Raw genomic sequence first — 15,207 nt, forward strand, 5'->3', positions numbered from 1 at the left:
AGACACAGCATTAAGTTTTTTTTGAAGCGCTGTACTGTTTGTTTTAAAAACTACCCCCTCTCCAAACAGGGATGGCTGAGGAGAACTATGGCCCTTTAACCCCCTTTCTGAACATTATTATTATTACCCTTTTAACCTCCTTAGTAATATCATCCACATCCATTGGATACTCATGCATAAAAAATATATATATATATATATATATATATATATATATATATATATATATATATATATATATATATATATATATATAATATATTAATGCCAAAAGAAATAACATTAAATCTGTTTAACATTTGACATATTGTGATATACACTATTATGTTACCATCTTGACCAATAACACAGGTAAATTCTGGAGCTGTTCAGCAGCAAAATGTTTTCTTGTTCCTTTTCTTAAGAAAAACATCCATTGAATGTGTGGTACCTGGGCAATGCATACTCTTTCAAGATTGTAAACATATCAAGGTCAAAATATACATTACACACATTGTTTCACCGGGTCACATTTCATAATATACTGTACACTGTAGAATGCATTTGTTCAATAAAACAACTTTATACATTAAAAACAGTTCAATCTTTTTACTTACATACAATAATTTTATGTGGTTATCTATTTAAACAGAGGTTCCCAACTCCAGTCAAGGATCACTAACAGTGCAGGTTTGAAGGCAATCCTCTCATTAGCACAGGTGGCCAAATCTTTTTTGACTGAACTACCTGAGCTCAAGCAGGAGTATCCTTAAAACCTGAAATTTTGTGCTCCTTGAGGACTTGAGTTGGAAACCTCTGGTTGTGTTCTCAGTCAACTAAAATATTTTATGTATAGTTTTCTTCTTTTTAAAATGTGCACATAACTCTACTTCCTTAAACATTATTGCATATCAATCTGTAATAAAATGAATTCTCCTTAAAACAACATTCGTTTCATAAAACAGATGCATTATCCCCGATATCCACTTTTGCGCATTGTATAACTTTCAGCGTTTTTCTTGTATTGAGTCTATCTAAAATTCCATAATCCCAACCTATTTTTAATTTAAAGAGCAAAGCATAAAATATATAAAATCAGATCACGTCTCCATAAAGTGAATATTTTTCTTCACTACTTTCTCTTTCAAATTTTAATGTGCCCTTGAGGAAATGGAAAACGGTTCTGGAAATATGGTTTTAAAATTAAGTTAAAATTTGAAAAGTTAAATCCTTCCAGAGCACAGACAAGTGAGGTATCATTTAATTTGAATATATTCTTAATAAACCATTCATAACTATACTGAATCTACGAACAAGACTTGCCAATTATTTCTTGGTGCAATATTTATAACCATTAAATTAAAATAATAGAAAGTTAAGAAAAAAAAAGAAAAAGAAAATAAGTCATATTATTTAAAGGAGCAATTCCTCCTATAGCTTTTTTTGTATCGAACATTTTTTTACAGGGTGGGTGCTGGGGTCCCCATAAACCAAATGTTACTAATTTCAGCTCCTGGAACCCTGCAGTTCTCGAGATACTTACTGGTGAAGTTACAGAGTTTATATCTCCTTCAGAGGAAACAAAATGGCTGCCAAATCTCAGGCCAAAAGGAAGCTACAATATCATTGGTTATGGCTTCCTATTAGATGGCCATTTAAATCTCCTTTAAATAATAGGAAATAATATAAGTAACTTCCCCAGTAAGTATCTCGAGAACCAATGGGTTCTTGAGTTGAAAAAAGTGCGTTTCAGCTATGGAGGACAACCCAGGTCCAACCTTTTAAAGAAAAAATGAAGGTGAGTGGATTGCTCCTTTAAATCAGCTCTAAACTGTTTACACATGCAAACAACTTTAATGTCTGCATATTTCTGTTCTGTAGCATTTATGAACCACTGTCCTTGATTTATTCATAATAACTCAGTTTTGTGTTACTGCTTTTGGAATATCACTGTTTCTCTAACAGTTGGTCTGTTTAATTTACTACATAATGCAACTATAACTCAAACTTTCAGCGACTACCTTCAGAATCTTTCCCCTGAAGCTGCAGGCTTTTAAGAACAGCATCCACACAATACTCACGGTCATTGCACAGATGTCCACTAAATGAGGTCATACTGCAGTCACAGCTGAATCCATCCCATTGTTGCAAGCAGACTCCTTGATTTGCGCAGGAATCCTCTTGGCATGTTGTGCTTGGGCCTGTTGGGAACATACAACATTGGCTTGCACTTTGAAAGATTCAACATTGACTCTGTTTGCAACACATGATCACGTACAGTAGTTGCCAACATCTTTCATAAAACATGGCATAAACATCATAGTCGCCTGCTACTGGTGAAGTCTTCCGAAATACATTTTAGGAAAGGATACATTTTGAAACCTAAGGTCTTTGATATTTTAACCTTAGTGAGTTTCTTTCTGATACATAAATATTCACTTGATTGTATCTTATTTAAATACAATCTCGTTGTTTAATTCAATGTGACTAGCCTAATAAGCGGTACTAGAATGGATATGCAGTGTTAGATGAAATGAAAGCAAACATTGAAAATATGAGCATCCTTTTCATAACTAAAGAAAAAACAGGAAATGTATAGCTTTCTTTTGCTAAACAACTAATAATCTAACGACTGCAGTGGATGAAAAAAAAGAGCTTTCAGAGAATGTTGGCAAGTATTGCTTTGCATGCATTTGCGATCCCATGTGTTTTTGGTGTATTAATACACTGGCATGCCCAACTGTTACATAAAAGGGAGAGACAACACTACACTACCCCTAAAGAATCATAACTGGATCATTGAAAAATAAAGAACATAAGACAGGTATGGTCAAAGCAAGAAGGCAGTCACTACACAAACATAGTAAAGACTGAAAGCTTGTATGCAAAATATGCTAATCATGAAGGCTTTGTACTGAGCTGCTTTAATACAGAAAGAAAGGAGACAGCTTATACAAGAGGACACAAAACTGAATGCACAAACGTACAGACATTTATTTTGGGAGTCTTCATGTGCATTTGCGTTTCAGTCTTGGTTTAAACACACTGTGCAATCTACCTTGCAAGTCAGCTTTCATCAATGCAACTTTGAAGGCAAAATAAAAAAAAAAGCAAAATATATTAAATGTTAGTAAGCAGTACTGAAATGGAAGCAAAAACAGAAAACGTTCACAATACACCGCATGCCGCTTTTGAAAAGCCAAAAAATGCCATGTAAAGCAAACAAATTAATGCTAACAGCCATAACTCTCAAGGCAAGACAAAATGAGAAAGTTGTAATTTGCGAGTGTTTGACGGCAAATAGAAAGGTTAATTGAGCTGATGACATGTAATGAAGAGCATTAAAAGTTTTTGTTTGGTTCAAAATGAATGCATTAACAAACTGAATGCATGGTTGCATCCGGTCTAGCCATTTGTTATGTTTAGATACTGTGTATGCTACGCTCTTTAACACAGATTATACCCCCACTTCAATTTTCACTTCTGTGAGCCATTTACAGTGCCTGGTTCAATTAAAAATATAACCCATATTAAGCTTGTGAATGACCTTTTCAATCAATTATGGGACAAACACATCCTGATTCCTGTTTTAATGAACTGTCCACAAGGCTTAGCTGCCATTCTATTTCCTCCTATGATGTTCACATATAAAAGGGATTTTAGAAGGCATCAAGGGACTCGGATAAGGTTGAGAAGTTTCTGCTTGTTATACAATAGACTTTTACACCTCCCTATACCTACATTACATTCTTATTATCTGCCTAGTCAGGGAGTGTCTAGTGTCCTCAATGGGCTTAAAGCAAAGTACGAGGGAAAAGCATTATAACTATCCCCCAGCAGCTAAAGAGTCAAGTATTTAGTCGGATTACATACTGTATGAGCAAGACATAGAATTGGATATGGGGATATGACAACTGTGGTGGGGAAAGGGAAGGTGGGACTTGGATGGACTATCCAAGGGAGAGCAACACAAGATACAGGAATCTGTGGGTTGGAGATGTAAAACAAAAATGACAATGAGTTAAAAGAATTATTTTATTTTATAATGCTGAAATCCAGTATTATCACATCTTTGGTTTTAGATTTGTTTTCATTTTGATTAGTTTTGAAATACATTTTTTTTTCAATATTTTAGTATCCTCTGTGTATTTTCAATATAATGTGTTTTAACACATCCGTGGGATACTTGTGATAATGGTTCTCTTCTGTAACATGAATCTATACAGTATATATCATGACCAGAATAATTTAACATAAATCATATGTAGTAGGTGTGCTCACGCACTGGTACAATGCTTGAATAATAATTGGTGGCAGTCATTATTGGACCCGTTAAGGTGTTATGAGATCATCGATAATGTGAGTTTCCCCATGACTCATGTGGCTCCTTGAATGAAGCTGCTCTAAATGATAAATTATTCTGCATAATGTATTTTCCACTTCAATGCAATAGCGCATACAAAACATGTACTACGTCTGCATTCTGATGACTCTGTGGCTGACACTGGTGGACACACTTTGTGGCACATTGCTTTTCTCCAGGGAAATTCCCATTGGACACCTTGAGGTAGATGTTTCAGTGTTAACTTGTTCTTAATTCAATATGTTGTGAAACCCTTTTCCTTGTTCAGGAGAATGTTTCAGTCCCACTCATTTGAATGGATCTGAACCTTATACAGCGGAAAGCAGGGTTAGTGCATATTGAAGCATGACCTTTGGCTTCAGAGGTGTAACCCAGACTTCCCCAGTGGTTGGACACCTGTCGTTAAGCCAGTGAAGCATGTGCCAGATACAAACCACTGAGCAAGTTTGTGACTCCTACTTACCTGAATGGAAAGGCAGTGAGTGGGTATTGAGGGCGGTGTCTGGATTAACACTGCCACTATGAATTTTGGGCATGACTTTCCTGGGAAACTCAACTCAAAATTCACACAACCACAGGAATGCCAGCAGAACAGAAGCTGAAACAGGCTGGGCTTTGTCCAATCAGGTACTGCCCTGGCGATTACTGCTTTTCTACAGGTTATAAAGTACGATAGCACAGTTTCTTTTATATCCATTTATAATGTAGGTTGAGTATTTGTGGAGGTCAAGTGATAGCATAGTTGCGTAAATGTATGCCGAGGTGAAGAAAATGTATTTAATTAGTCATTCAGCACATTTACTTTTTACTTTTCTTTATGGTCATATTCTTCATTATCAGATTCCTATGGTGGCAATGCTGTGATGAAAATCATAGCCATTGCTACACAATGTGTTATATGTGTTATACTGTATGTGGGGCTGAACCTGCTTTCTCTACAAGGACAAGCACATCACTTCCTCCAAACCCATATTTAGAATAATGTTCAATGTGAATAAATGACACCTATTCATTTTTTTATTTGATTGCCAACACAAAATAAACTAAGCTCTTGTAAATAGAAAAAGGGAGTAAACTAAGCATCTGAAGGCCATAGGTGTTTAATATGGGGATGCTTACCAGAGGAAGCAGTACTGTAGCATCCTTCCTCCCTCTCAATAATATTATGTCTCTGTCACAGTAGGTTTGTGTGGCATAAGCAAAGGAATGGAAGCAGGCACACGGTCTTTCGAAAGGTGCAGTTTATTGTGCCACCAAAGGTCCAACGTTTCGGCAAATAGATTGCCTTTATCAAGGAGAGGGATACAGAACATGCTAAACATACCACAATTTATACACAAATGGGTACTCACCCCCCCACGGTCACTGCTGCCTTGCTCCTGGATGTCGACGCCCCCATCGTGACGTCAGAGCGCCAGCGCGACGCGGCATGGTGACGTCATGCACCACCAGGGGAGGATCCCAGGGCCCCACGAGGAGACAGCCTCCCCAATGCCTGTAACAGGCTAAGATGGCTGTCCTGCAGGAAGCTGGAAACTCAGGGAGCCGCCCCCTCACTGGCAGCAGAGGCTTTGTGTGGCATAAGGCCAGTTCTATACTGCATGCAGCCGTGCGCGCGCGTGCCTGTTCGAAGGCGCGTGCACGTGCCGCATTCTTTTTGTAAGTATACTGTGAGAGCTGTGAAGGAACAGTGTTTGTGTGTGTATGTATGTATATGTGTGTGTGTGTGTGTGTGTGTGTGTGTGTGTGTGTGTGTGTGTGTATGTATGTGTAATTTATTATTTATTTAAAAAAAACATTGTTAAAAATAAAATATTTATTAAATTTGTGCAGACACACAAATACATACACACATACACACATACACACATACACACACACACATGCATACATATATGCACACACACACACACACATATACATACATTCAGCGCCGGTAGCGGCGCGTAAAGATGATTTTCCCCATCTTCCCCGCTGTCTGTCAGCATCCCACTCCTTACCGTGCGCGCGCACGGCCCTTGTATAGAAAGGCTGACTAACCTCAGCCATCTATAACTGCCGTGCGTGCGCATGCCGTAGCATGCCCCGCCACTTTAGAATAGCCCTAACCCTTGCTCCAGATGTTGGTAGATGGTGTTGATAACATGCTTAGTCATGTAAACTTAAGAGCACCAGACCAAAGTAATGGATAATGACTCAGGTGGGCAAACCAGGTAGCCATTTTGGGTGGGGCACCTGGTAAAGGTAATCTTTTGCAATATAAATAAAGTGGAGACCTAGTTAAATCCAAACTTCGGTGTTATGGTGGGATTTGTGGGCAGGGGGTGGCTGGGGCTCCCTTAGTCACGTATTCTTAAATAAATAATTGCTGCGACATGTTAAAAAGGTAATTGATGATTACACAAACATTTCAAATAATGTCACACCTTACACTAGTAATGTGGGTGGCAGATTCAATAACAAAAGTCAAATATTGGGAGCTAATTAATAAGGGAAAAACTGCTACAAGAAAATATCAAATACAAATATTGAAATGTGGCGTTTGTTTGTTAATCACATTTCTAATGTACACAGGTTTGATCAGATTACATTGCAGTGGTTCTTTTTAATCATGTACAAATTTGGTTACTGCAAACTTTAACATGCTCCTCAAAGTACCAATAAAGTTATAGTAAAAAACGCACAACATTGTATCATTTAAATAGGTTATAAGGATACGTTTTATCACTTGCCATACTATAGGCTAAAGCAAGAAATAGTGCTCATTCTACTCGATTCATCATGTTTGATCAATTATATAAAATATATTTTGATGTTTATATAGTACACTAGATGTTCTTAGCTATAATTAAACTAATGATTTAGTCCCATTCTTAACATGAAGTTTGAAATTAGAATACCAGCTAAGAGATATCATACAGTAGTGCTGTGGTGTGATCAACATACAGGAATTGTCAAAAAAGTATGTTCCTGTCAAACTTAAAACCAGAAACAAAACATAAAACACAGACATAGCTCAGTGCACATCCAGTGAAATTCATATACGGTACAGTGCCTAAATATATATGTATAAATATCTATCAAATAAAATGGTCTTTTAGTTTAACATTTTTGGCCAAAATTGTTGTAAGCCCCTGAGCCACTGCACGGCAGACCACAATTCCAGGGGTCCCTAACACTAATATAAATTCTTATTAACCTGTGCAATACCAGGAAGAATGATTTATAATAAATCTGTCAATATTAGTTGCAAAGTTCTAAGTCTGATTGAAGCTTTTAATAACCTGGAGGTTGTTAGGTGTCTAGTATGTTCCTGTCAAACAACTGATCAGAAACAGCCCTTTAATGCATCTGTCTCCAAGATTTCTCTTTGTGCAATTTGGTGTTTATGATTTGGAGACCTAGGAGCATTTGAAATAATAATGCATCGTTGGCATAATTACCTGCAAAAAAGTTAGCCTGGCTGAATTATAACCATTAGAAAGAAAATGGCAGAAGGAAATAACAGCTTTTACATGATTAAAAAGCTTTCTTCATCCCGGTTTCCTGGACAATAGGTAATGTGATGAATGGTATTAGATGGTATAAGAATGCTGTTCATTTTCAGATATTTTTGATAAGGTACAGTTGAGCTTTGATAACATTATCACATGCACCATTATGTGTGAAACGTGTAGCAAAACGTATCATAAATGTTTACCAGTTTATGTTGGACATTTTACCAGGTGCCAACATTTTACAGATGCTGTGGGAGAAAACTGGCACTAAACTACCAGATAAAACAAACTTGAGGTTTACAGTGAGTGGAAAATGTTCACTGTCCCTAGTATGAATCTGTAGGTACACATCTGCATAATTTGTGTTTAAGAAGCAACCAGGGCATTTAGAGTGGGAAAAACAGATCATAATGATCAACTTGTTGACTATTACTGTATGGCTGTACTTTTCTCCTCCTTATTAAATCACACAATATCTCAAGAGACATGGGGGCCTATTCACTAAACTTCGATAAGTTCATTGCATTACCGATCGGGTTTGCATGTTCCTACAGTTCGCTATGAAATTTGTGTAAAAACGGTATTAACTAAGAGAAATGGCAAATTATTTAGCTTTTGGTAAATGCCATACCACACGACTTTGTATTTGCCTAATGAGGGAAATGTCACTCCAGCAGTCTGGAAGAGCTGCACAGAGAGAGCTACCTCTCCCTGCACAGCTATCACAGGCAATTGCACATTTTTTATTTAAATAACATTGTACTGAAGGAGGGGATCTCCTGAGTTGAACCACATTCATTTTTAGCCTCAGGGACCTCCTGTTTCCCGAGTTACAGACATGGGATGTCGGTATCTTTGCCATATTTAAATCTCACACGTCACAATTTAAACAATGCTGGGAGTTTGAATGTTCATCCCAGCAAATGGAAGAAACACATTGATTGTATTTTATTTTATGTGTGTATTTTTTGTTGGTTGTCCATTGACCGACAATGTGTTTATCTATGCCCCTTTATAGGTAAACACATTGACAATCAATGCATTTTTTGGCAAATGTTTGTTTTTATTTAAATGTAATATATTTTATTTTTTTTCAGATTTTTTTTAGGTTGCCCATTCATTGCCATTGTGGTATGTCCATGTATATTGTGGGCATGGTTTACTACAGTGACAATCAATGGGTTTATTGGCAAAAAAAATTGTAATGTAATATATTGTGGTTCTTTTTAATTTTTAGTTTGCTCATTCATTACAATTGTGGCCATTCATGCCTATATTGTGGACATGGTTTACCACAGTCACTATCAATGGGTTTATTTTCAGATGTTTGTTTATATTTAAATGTAATGTATTTTGTTTAGTGCGTGTTTTTTATTTGTAGTTTGCCCATTCATTGCAATTGTGGCAATCCTTGCCCATATTGTGGGCATGGTTTACCACTGTGACAATCAATGGGTTTATTGTCAAATGTTTGTTTTTATTTAAATGTAATGTATTTTAGTTAGTGCTTATTTTTTATTTGTAGTTTGCCCATTCATTGCCATTGTGGCAATCAATGCCCATATTGGGGGTATGGTTTACCACTGTGACAATCAATGTGTAGAGGGGGTGGGGGTAGTTGCCCCCAGGGAAGGTGGTTAGGCAAGGTGTAGAGGAAGGGGGTTGTTGGGTGGCCATTGCTTGCCAATATGCCTGTAACCCGTTGAGGGCATAGATGACAACAATGACAATCAATGAATTAAATGGCTAGAGTATTGTTTTATAGTAATGTATATATTATAGTAATGTTTCATACTAGTATTGCTATAATTGTACAGCTCAACACTTTTATAACGCGATCCGTTACAACGCGAATCTGCTTATAACGCGATGCAAGCGTGGCTCCCAATTTTCTTATTTATGAATACTTTACAACACGATTATCGGTATCTTAAATACATTATTATACAATTGTACATTATTTCTAACGCGATCCGCTTACAGTGCGATGTCATTCTTTGGACCCCAAGCACAGCGTTTTATGGGGGTTCAGCTGTACTTCTTGAGTTGGAATAAAAAAATAGCAAAAAGCTGGTTACACTTAACATGTCTATAATTATTCAATTAAGGTTAAAATTGTTTAAATATAGATTATATTCCTAAATTCTAATATTTTAAATATTCAGTAAATATTATCATCTAATTTTTTATCATTTGTCCTCAACGACAGAAGCTGGACATTTCTCTCTGTCAGAATGATGCTGTATGTGCTCTAGATTCCTTCTGCACATAATAGTTTTGCTCGATTATAAGGCAACGTTTTTTTAAATAAAGTTAAGTTGAAAAGTACATATTCGCCTTATAATCGGACCCACCCACTTTGCATGCCAATCAGCAGTCGGATGTATGAGGTAGGAGGGTGAAAGGAAGCTCCACCTTGGGGGCCTGAAGAAGCCATGTTGCTTGTGGCAGGAAGCTCAAACCAAGAGAGAGACAGACACACAGATAGAGACAGAGACACAGAGATAGAAACAGAGACAGAGGGACACAGAGACAGAGAGAGACACAGAGACAGAGAGAGACACAGAGACAGAGGAGAAACACAGGGACAGAGACACAAAAACAGAGAGAGAGACACAGTGTGTGTGTGTGTGTGTGTGTGTGTGTGTGTGTGTGTGTGTGTGTGTGTGTGTGTGTGTGTGTGTGTGTGTGTGTGTGTGTGTGTGTGTGTGTGTGTGTAAACTTTTTCTTTCCAGCTACTGCTGAAATTAGGCGGTCGCCTTATATTAAGGGTCGCCCTATAATCGGGCAAATACGGTACTTTTGATAGCTTTATGTTCGGAAATAAGCATTGCATGCTAGCTTATTTTTATCTGACAGAGATCAGTAGGGGCAATGGGAATCCACTCATGTAGAAAATCTATAGATTTAGGGTCATTCCAAAGATTAACCCTATTGTACAGAGTTTAAGCTTCTACTTTCAATGAAAGAATTTTTTTGTTTTTTATGTAAATGCTTGTGGATTCATCAAACGATGGTTATGTGAGCACAGGTGTAAAACTTATAAGCCAAACAAAAAAATAAAGATAAATAATAATACATTGCAAATGTAATACAAATGAAGCATGAGTATTTTCTATTGAAGCAAGAAGTGATTTATCTGCTGCTGCAGTTGTTTTGCACTTTTGTCTTTTTGCTGCTGGTAGACATGTCTAGTAATAGGGTAGTATAAATCATAGCATAATCTTACAAATAATTTTCATTATATTTGCTACAAATATTACTATATTCACTCACTGTGATTATTTGAAAGTACGGTAATAGTGATTTGTTACTATTTCTTGCAAGATTAAAAAAAAAACCTCTAAGTACAACTTATTTAATAAATGTGCTGAAGGTTAATTATATTTCATTTACTTCACTGGGGATGGGAACAAATGCAGTTTAAGACACAAGAAGATGTAGCCAATTGAAATGTGAAGACCTCATGGAAAGATTTACAGAACCCAATTAAATGATAGGGATAACTCAATGGAATTAAGGAAGGTAGAAACAACAACAACAAAAAAGCTACTGATAGAGATCGGTATCATGAGGGAACTCAGGGAAAGAGCTGAAGAGAAAAAGAAGAAGTTTGATGGAATTCAATCAAAATAAGAAACAGTCCCCATTTTATCCAGAGAAAACTCATTATTGAACTTAGCAAATAGAAACTGCAGTTTGAAGAAAATGGACTACTGTGGGTTCTAATCTGCAGCACAAAATCCAATTGCGTGGCACTATACAGGTTGGGAATATTTTCACCTTCTCTAATCTTCTGCAGATAGACACATTGGACAAAGAGTACACCAAAAGCATCTGTCTGTGCTACGGTAAAAGACAATCAGTGACAGATCCTATGAAATGTACTTTTTAAAATGTATTTCTGTTATTTAATTATATTGACTGGCTGGGAATTATTGACCACTGAACCATAAAACTTGGAAACAGCCCATGTGTGCACCAAGAGAAGACTGTATTGGGATAAAAGTGCGTACATATGAAGTTGTCACTGTTTTCTTGCAAAATCCCTTTGTTTACTCGAATGTGTTTTAGCTTACGGCATAACATTTATGTATACTTGATGTTAAAAATGCAATGCTACAGACAGCTTTTTATTCTTTAAAACTGTCAGTGGAGATGATTCTATGGAGCAGGTTAGCGAAGCTGATTCTATAAATGGGTTAAAAAAAGAGTAAAAAAACTTCAAGAGGGGCACGCTAAAGAATAATTTTACCAGGTAATTATTTAACATGTTCATGCTATTGTATGCTTATAGATAGAAGAAACAGAAACTGATGGCAGGTAAGAACTATCTGACTCACCTAGTTTGCCCCTTTTCCAAAAGTATCTATTGAGAAACCTTAGTCCCTATTAGATATTTAGATTTTTCATATTTATTCTCTTACTGTATTAAACTCTACAACTTTTGTTGGCAAGTTACTCAAGAAATTCACCACTCCTCCTTTTAAAAAGTACTTGCCTAGAGCCTCCTACCCTCCAGTTGCAAAACATGATCTATTGCTTTAAAGCATTTCCATCACAGTTTTTGTGTGGTCGTAAACTGTGTGCAATATCGGATGAAAATAGCTCTGTAAGGGGTAGATTCACAAAGCTCTGTTAAGTCAGGGAAACTACTGTATATGGCTAAATCAATATAAGAAGCAAAAGTGTCCAGCTTCAGAACCCTGGACAAGGCCAAAAATGTGCTTCTACCCGGCATTACTGTAGGTGCTACAGTAAAAGCACCTAATGCCAGGTATAATCATGACCTAAACTAATATAGCTTTAGGTAGGTGACCAGATTCCCAAAAGTAAAAACCGGGACATAATAAAAAATTATCACTAAAACAAATGATATCACTTAAAAATAAATAAATATTATAGTGGTATTTATCTAATAGTGTCTCCATTAATGCTAATTTATTTAATCTCTCCCCTCTCTCCACATCCCCTCTCTTATAACCCTTTCCAGCTCCTCACTCCCTGCTCTCCCTCCAATCTCAATTTCCCTCTCATCCACCTGCACACACTTACTTATTAACCAAATACACACATACATACACATTTACTTGCCCAGCCAAACACACACTTACTTAACCAGACACTTGAACACACACACACACTCCCTTACCTTATTACAGGCACACTGCAGTCAGGGAGAGGAGGAGCTGCGTGAGCAGTGCAGCACCACCTAATGGCCGGAGGAGACATTACGCTGCAGCTGCTCCTCTCTCTCTCTCTCTCTCTCTCTCTCTCTCTGCTACTAGCAAAACCAGGACATCCGAAAGATTGTCAGGACACGGGTACAGTTACTTAAAATCCGGGATGTCTGGTCACCCACGTTAACTTTAATGGGCTGCTGTAAATATGCGCTGAGGTTAACATCTCATTAAATCACTAACTGAGATTTGTGGATCTGCCCCTGATATGAAAAGAAGCCGTGATAAAATAACACCCTAAACTGCTTGTTTTGGGACTCATGGTAATATTTGCGCTTTCAAGCATATTGCTACACTACACAAACGTAAATTCGTTTCTGCAGATTTGTAGTTGTGTATTAAACTTTATGTTTCTAGTCTTTTTTGATGAACAAGGAGTAGCCCACGTTCTAATGTCACTTCAGTAACTCTCTGTGCCCACAGCTCGTAAGGACCCCTTGTGAAACACATGGCAAACTCAGGTCCTGAGCATGCTCAGTGACAGTAAATGTATTAACACTGCCTTTAGTAAATGTCTTTCCGTTTTAAATTATCTCAAATGTAATTGCCACTATTAAGATTCCCATATCAATACAAAATCTTGCTGGATGTCTCAAAAATATTACCAATTACACAAATATATGTTTTTTTTAATGATTAGTGAAATGATTTGCAGAGAATTTAATTGCAAATTTATGTTCTCTATTCATTTAGGTTCAATCATAAAATAAAACATCAAAAGCTTTGTAAATTTAACTGTTACTCAAAGAATTTCCACCACATTAACCCTTTATTGACAAATGTGCTGCTATATGTTTTATATTATTTATTGTGTTAGGATAGTGTGAAATTACAGAACTTCAAACACATGAAACTTATATTTATTTTTTTAGAAATGTAAAAGGTTTAATACAAAAATCAAAATAAACAATACAAAATAAACATAAAAATGACACAAAGAAATATGACATGGCAAAATGAAATTGAAAACCCTCCAGAAAATGATAGCAAAACCAAAAAACAATTAACAAATGAATGAAATATAAAACATGGTTTCCATTTTAGATCTTGGAACAATGTGTCAATTTCTTATTATAATATCATAGATTTTTATCTCAGTTAGGGTGAATTCAAGAATGCTAATATATTGGCTACACTTCATCCCTGTTACAACTAGAAGAAAGATTTGGCAATTGTTATTAAATGTTATGTAAATTGTGCAGTTTTATGTTATGCTTTTTTTAAAGGCATTTATTTAGATTTTTGCCCTAGAACAACATTTCAGTCTGCCGGACAGGATAGCATAGCAAAGAAAGCAAAAATGTCAGAATACCACTTGAAATGTAGTCTAAACAATAATTTGTAGTACAGTATGTGTGAGTTATTGCTCAATAATACATTGTGCAGGTATTTTGTTCAAACGGAGAACCACTGCAAGGTTGAACCAAGCAGTTCAGATTGTAAATATTTGGAGGTCATTTAGGACACGTGGATTTATTTTCATATTTTTGTCTTCACCTTAATCATCATAAGAAGATAGCATAGATGCTCAATCGCTAATATTAATGGACATTGGTTCTGACATGTATTAAATCAAATATACCTTAATTATTTCACTAATACAGGCTTTTTCCAGACTGAATGGCAAAGCTACTGTTTTGTAAAAAGTAAAACTATATTTATACTGTACCTGTGGTTTGCATACTATTCTGTGTGTTTTTTTATGTGTGGTTTTCATGCATACAATGATTAGAAAAACAACATTATTTCTGTGCTATTTTAGGCTAAATGAAATATGTCATTAAAGAGAAGCACAAGGCTTGAACAATCAGATGTACACTTGAAAAACGTATTGAGTTAAGGCGACTGGAATTATTGGCAATGCAAATACATACAGTGTTATTACAACTTCCAATACCTTCACATCCTCTTTCTATTTGACCATTACACAATAGAGCATCTGAGATCAAGTCCGGAAGACGTCCATTCAAATCAACAGAAGCAAGACAGCCTTGAAATCCTTCTTTTGCATGGACCAGTTTTGGCAAGGATTTGTACATATCTTTCGAAACACCTCCAACATACAGGTCACCTTTGCATAAAAAAATACAGAAAATAAAGTGTTATATTGTTGTAATAGCATAAAAAC

At 36.3% G+C, this 15,207-nt stretch overlaps 1 protein-coding gene across 41 annotated transcripts in view; it reads right to left on the reverse strand.

Moving 5' to 3' along the window:
• NRXN1 (neurexin 1) overlaps positions 1–15,207 on the reverse strand; it is a 1,413,358-nt gene that overhangs the window by 560,977 nt on the left and 837,174 nt on the right. For 23 of the 41 annotated variants that reach the window (XM_075595924.1, XM_075595891.1, XM_075595902.1 and 20 more), the window contains 2 exons: positions 14,977–15,150; positions 2,061–2,180 (listed from right to left, as the gene is read on the reverse strand). In XM_075595924.1, coding sequence (XP_075452039.1) covers positions 2,061–2,180; positions 14,977–15,150 — 294 coding nt within the window. Of the gene's footprint in view, positions 1–2,060; positions 2,181–3,037; positions 3,065–14,976; positions 15,151–15,207 lie in introns of all 41 variants that reach the window. The other 18 variants (XM_075595923.1, XM_075595877.1, XM_075595886.1 and 15 more) reach the window with 1 other exon arrangement.

The sequence above is a fragment of the Ascaphus truei genome, chromosome 4 (genome assembly GCF_040206685.1).
Source record: "Ascaphus truei isolate aAscTru1 chromosome 4, aAscTru1.hap1, whole genome shotgun sequence".
Lineage (NCBI taxonomy): Eukaryota > Metazoa > Chordata > Amphibia > Anura > Ascaphidae > Ascaphus > Ascaphus truei.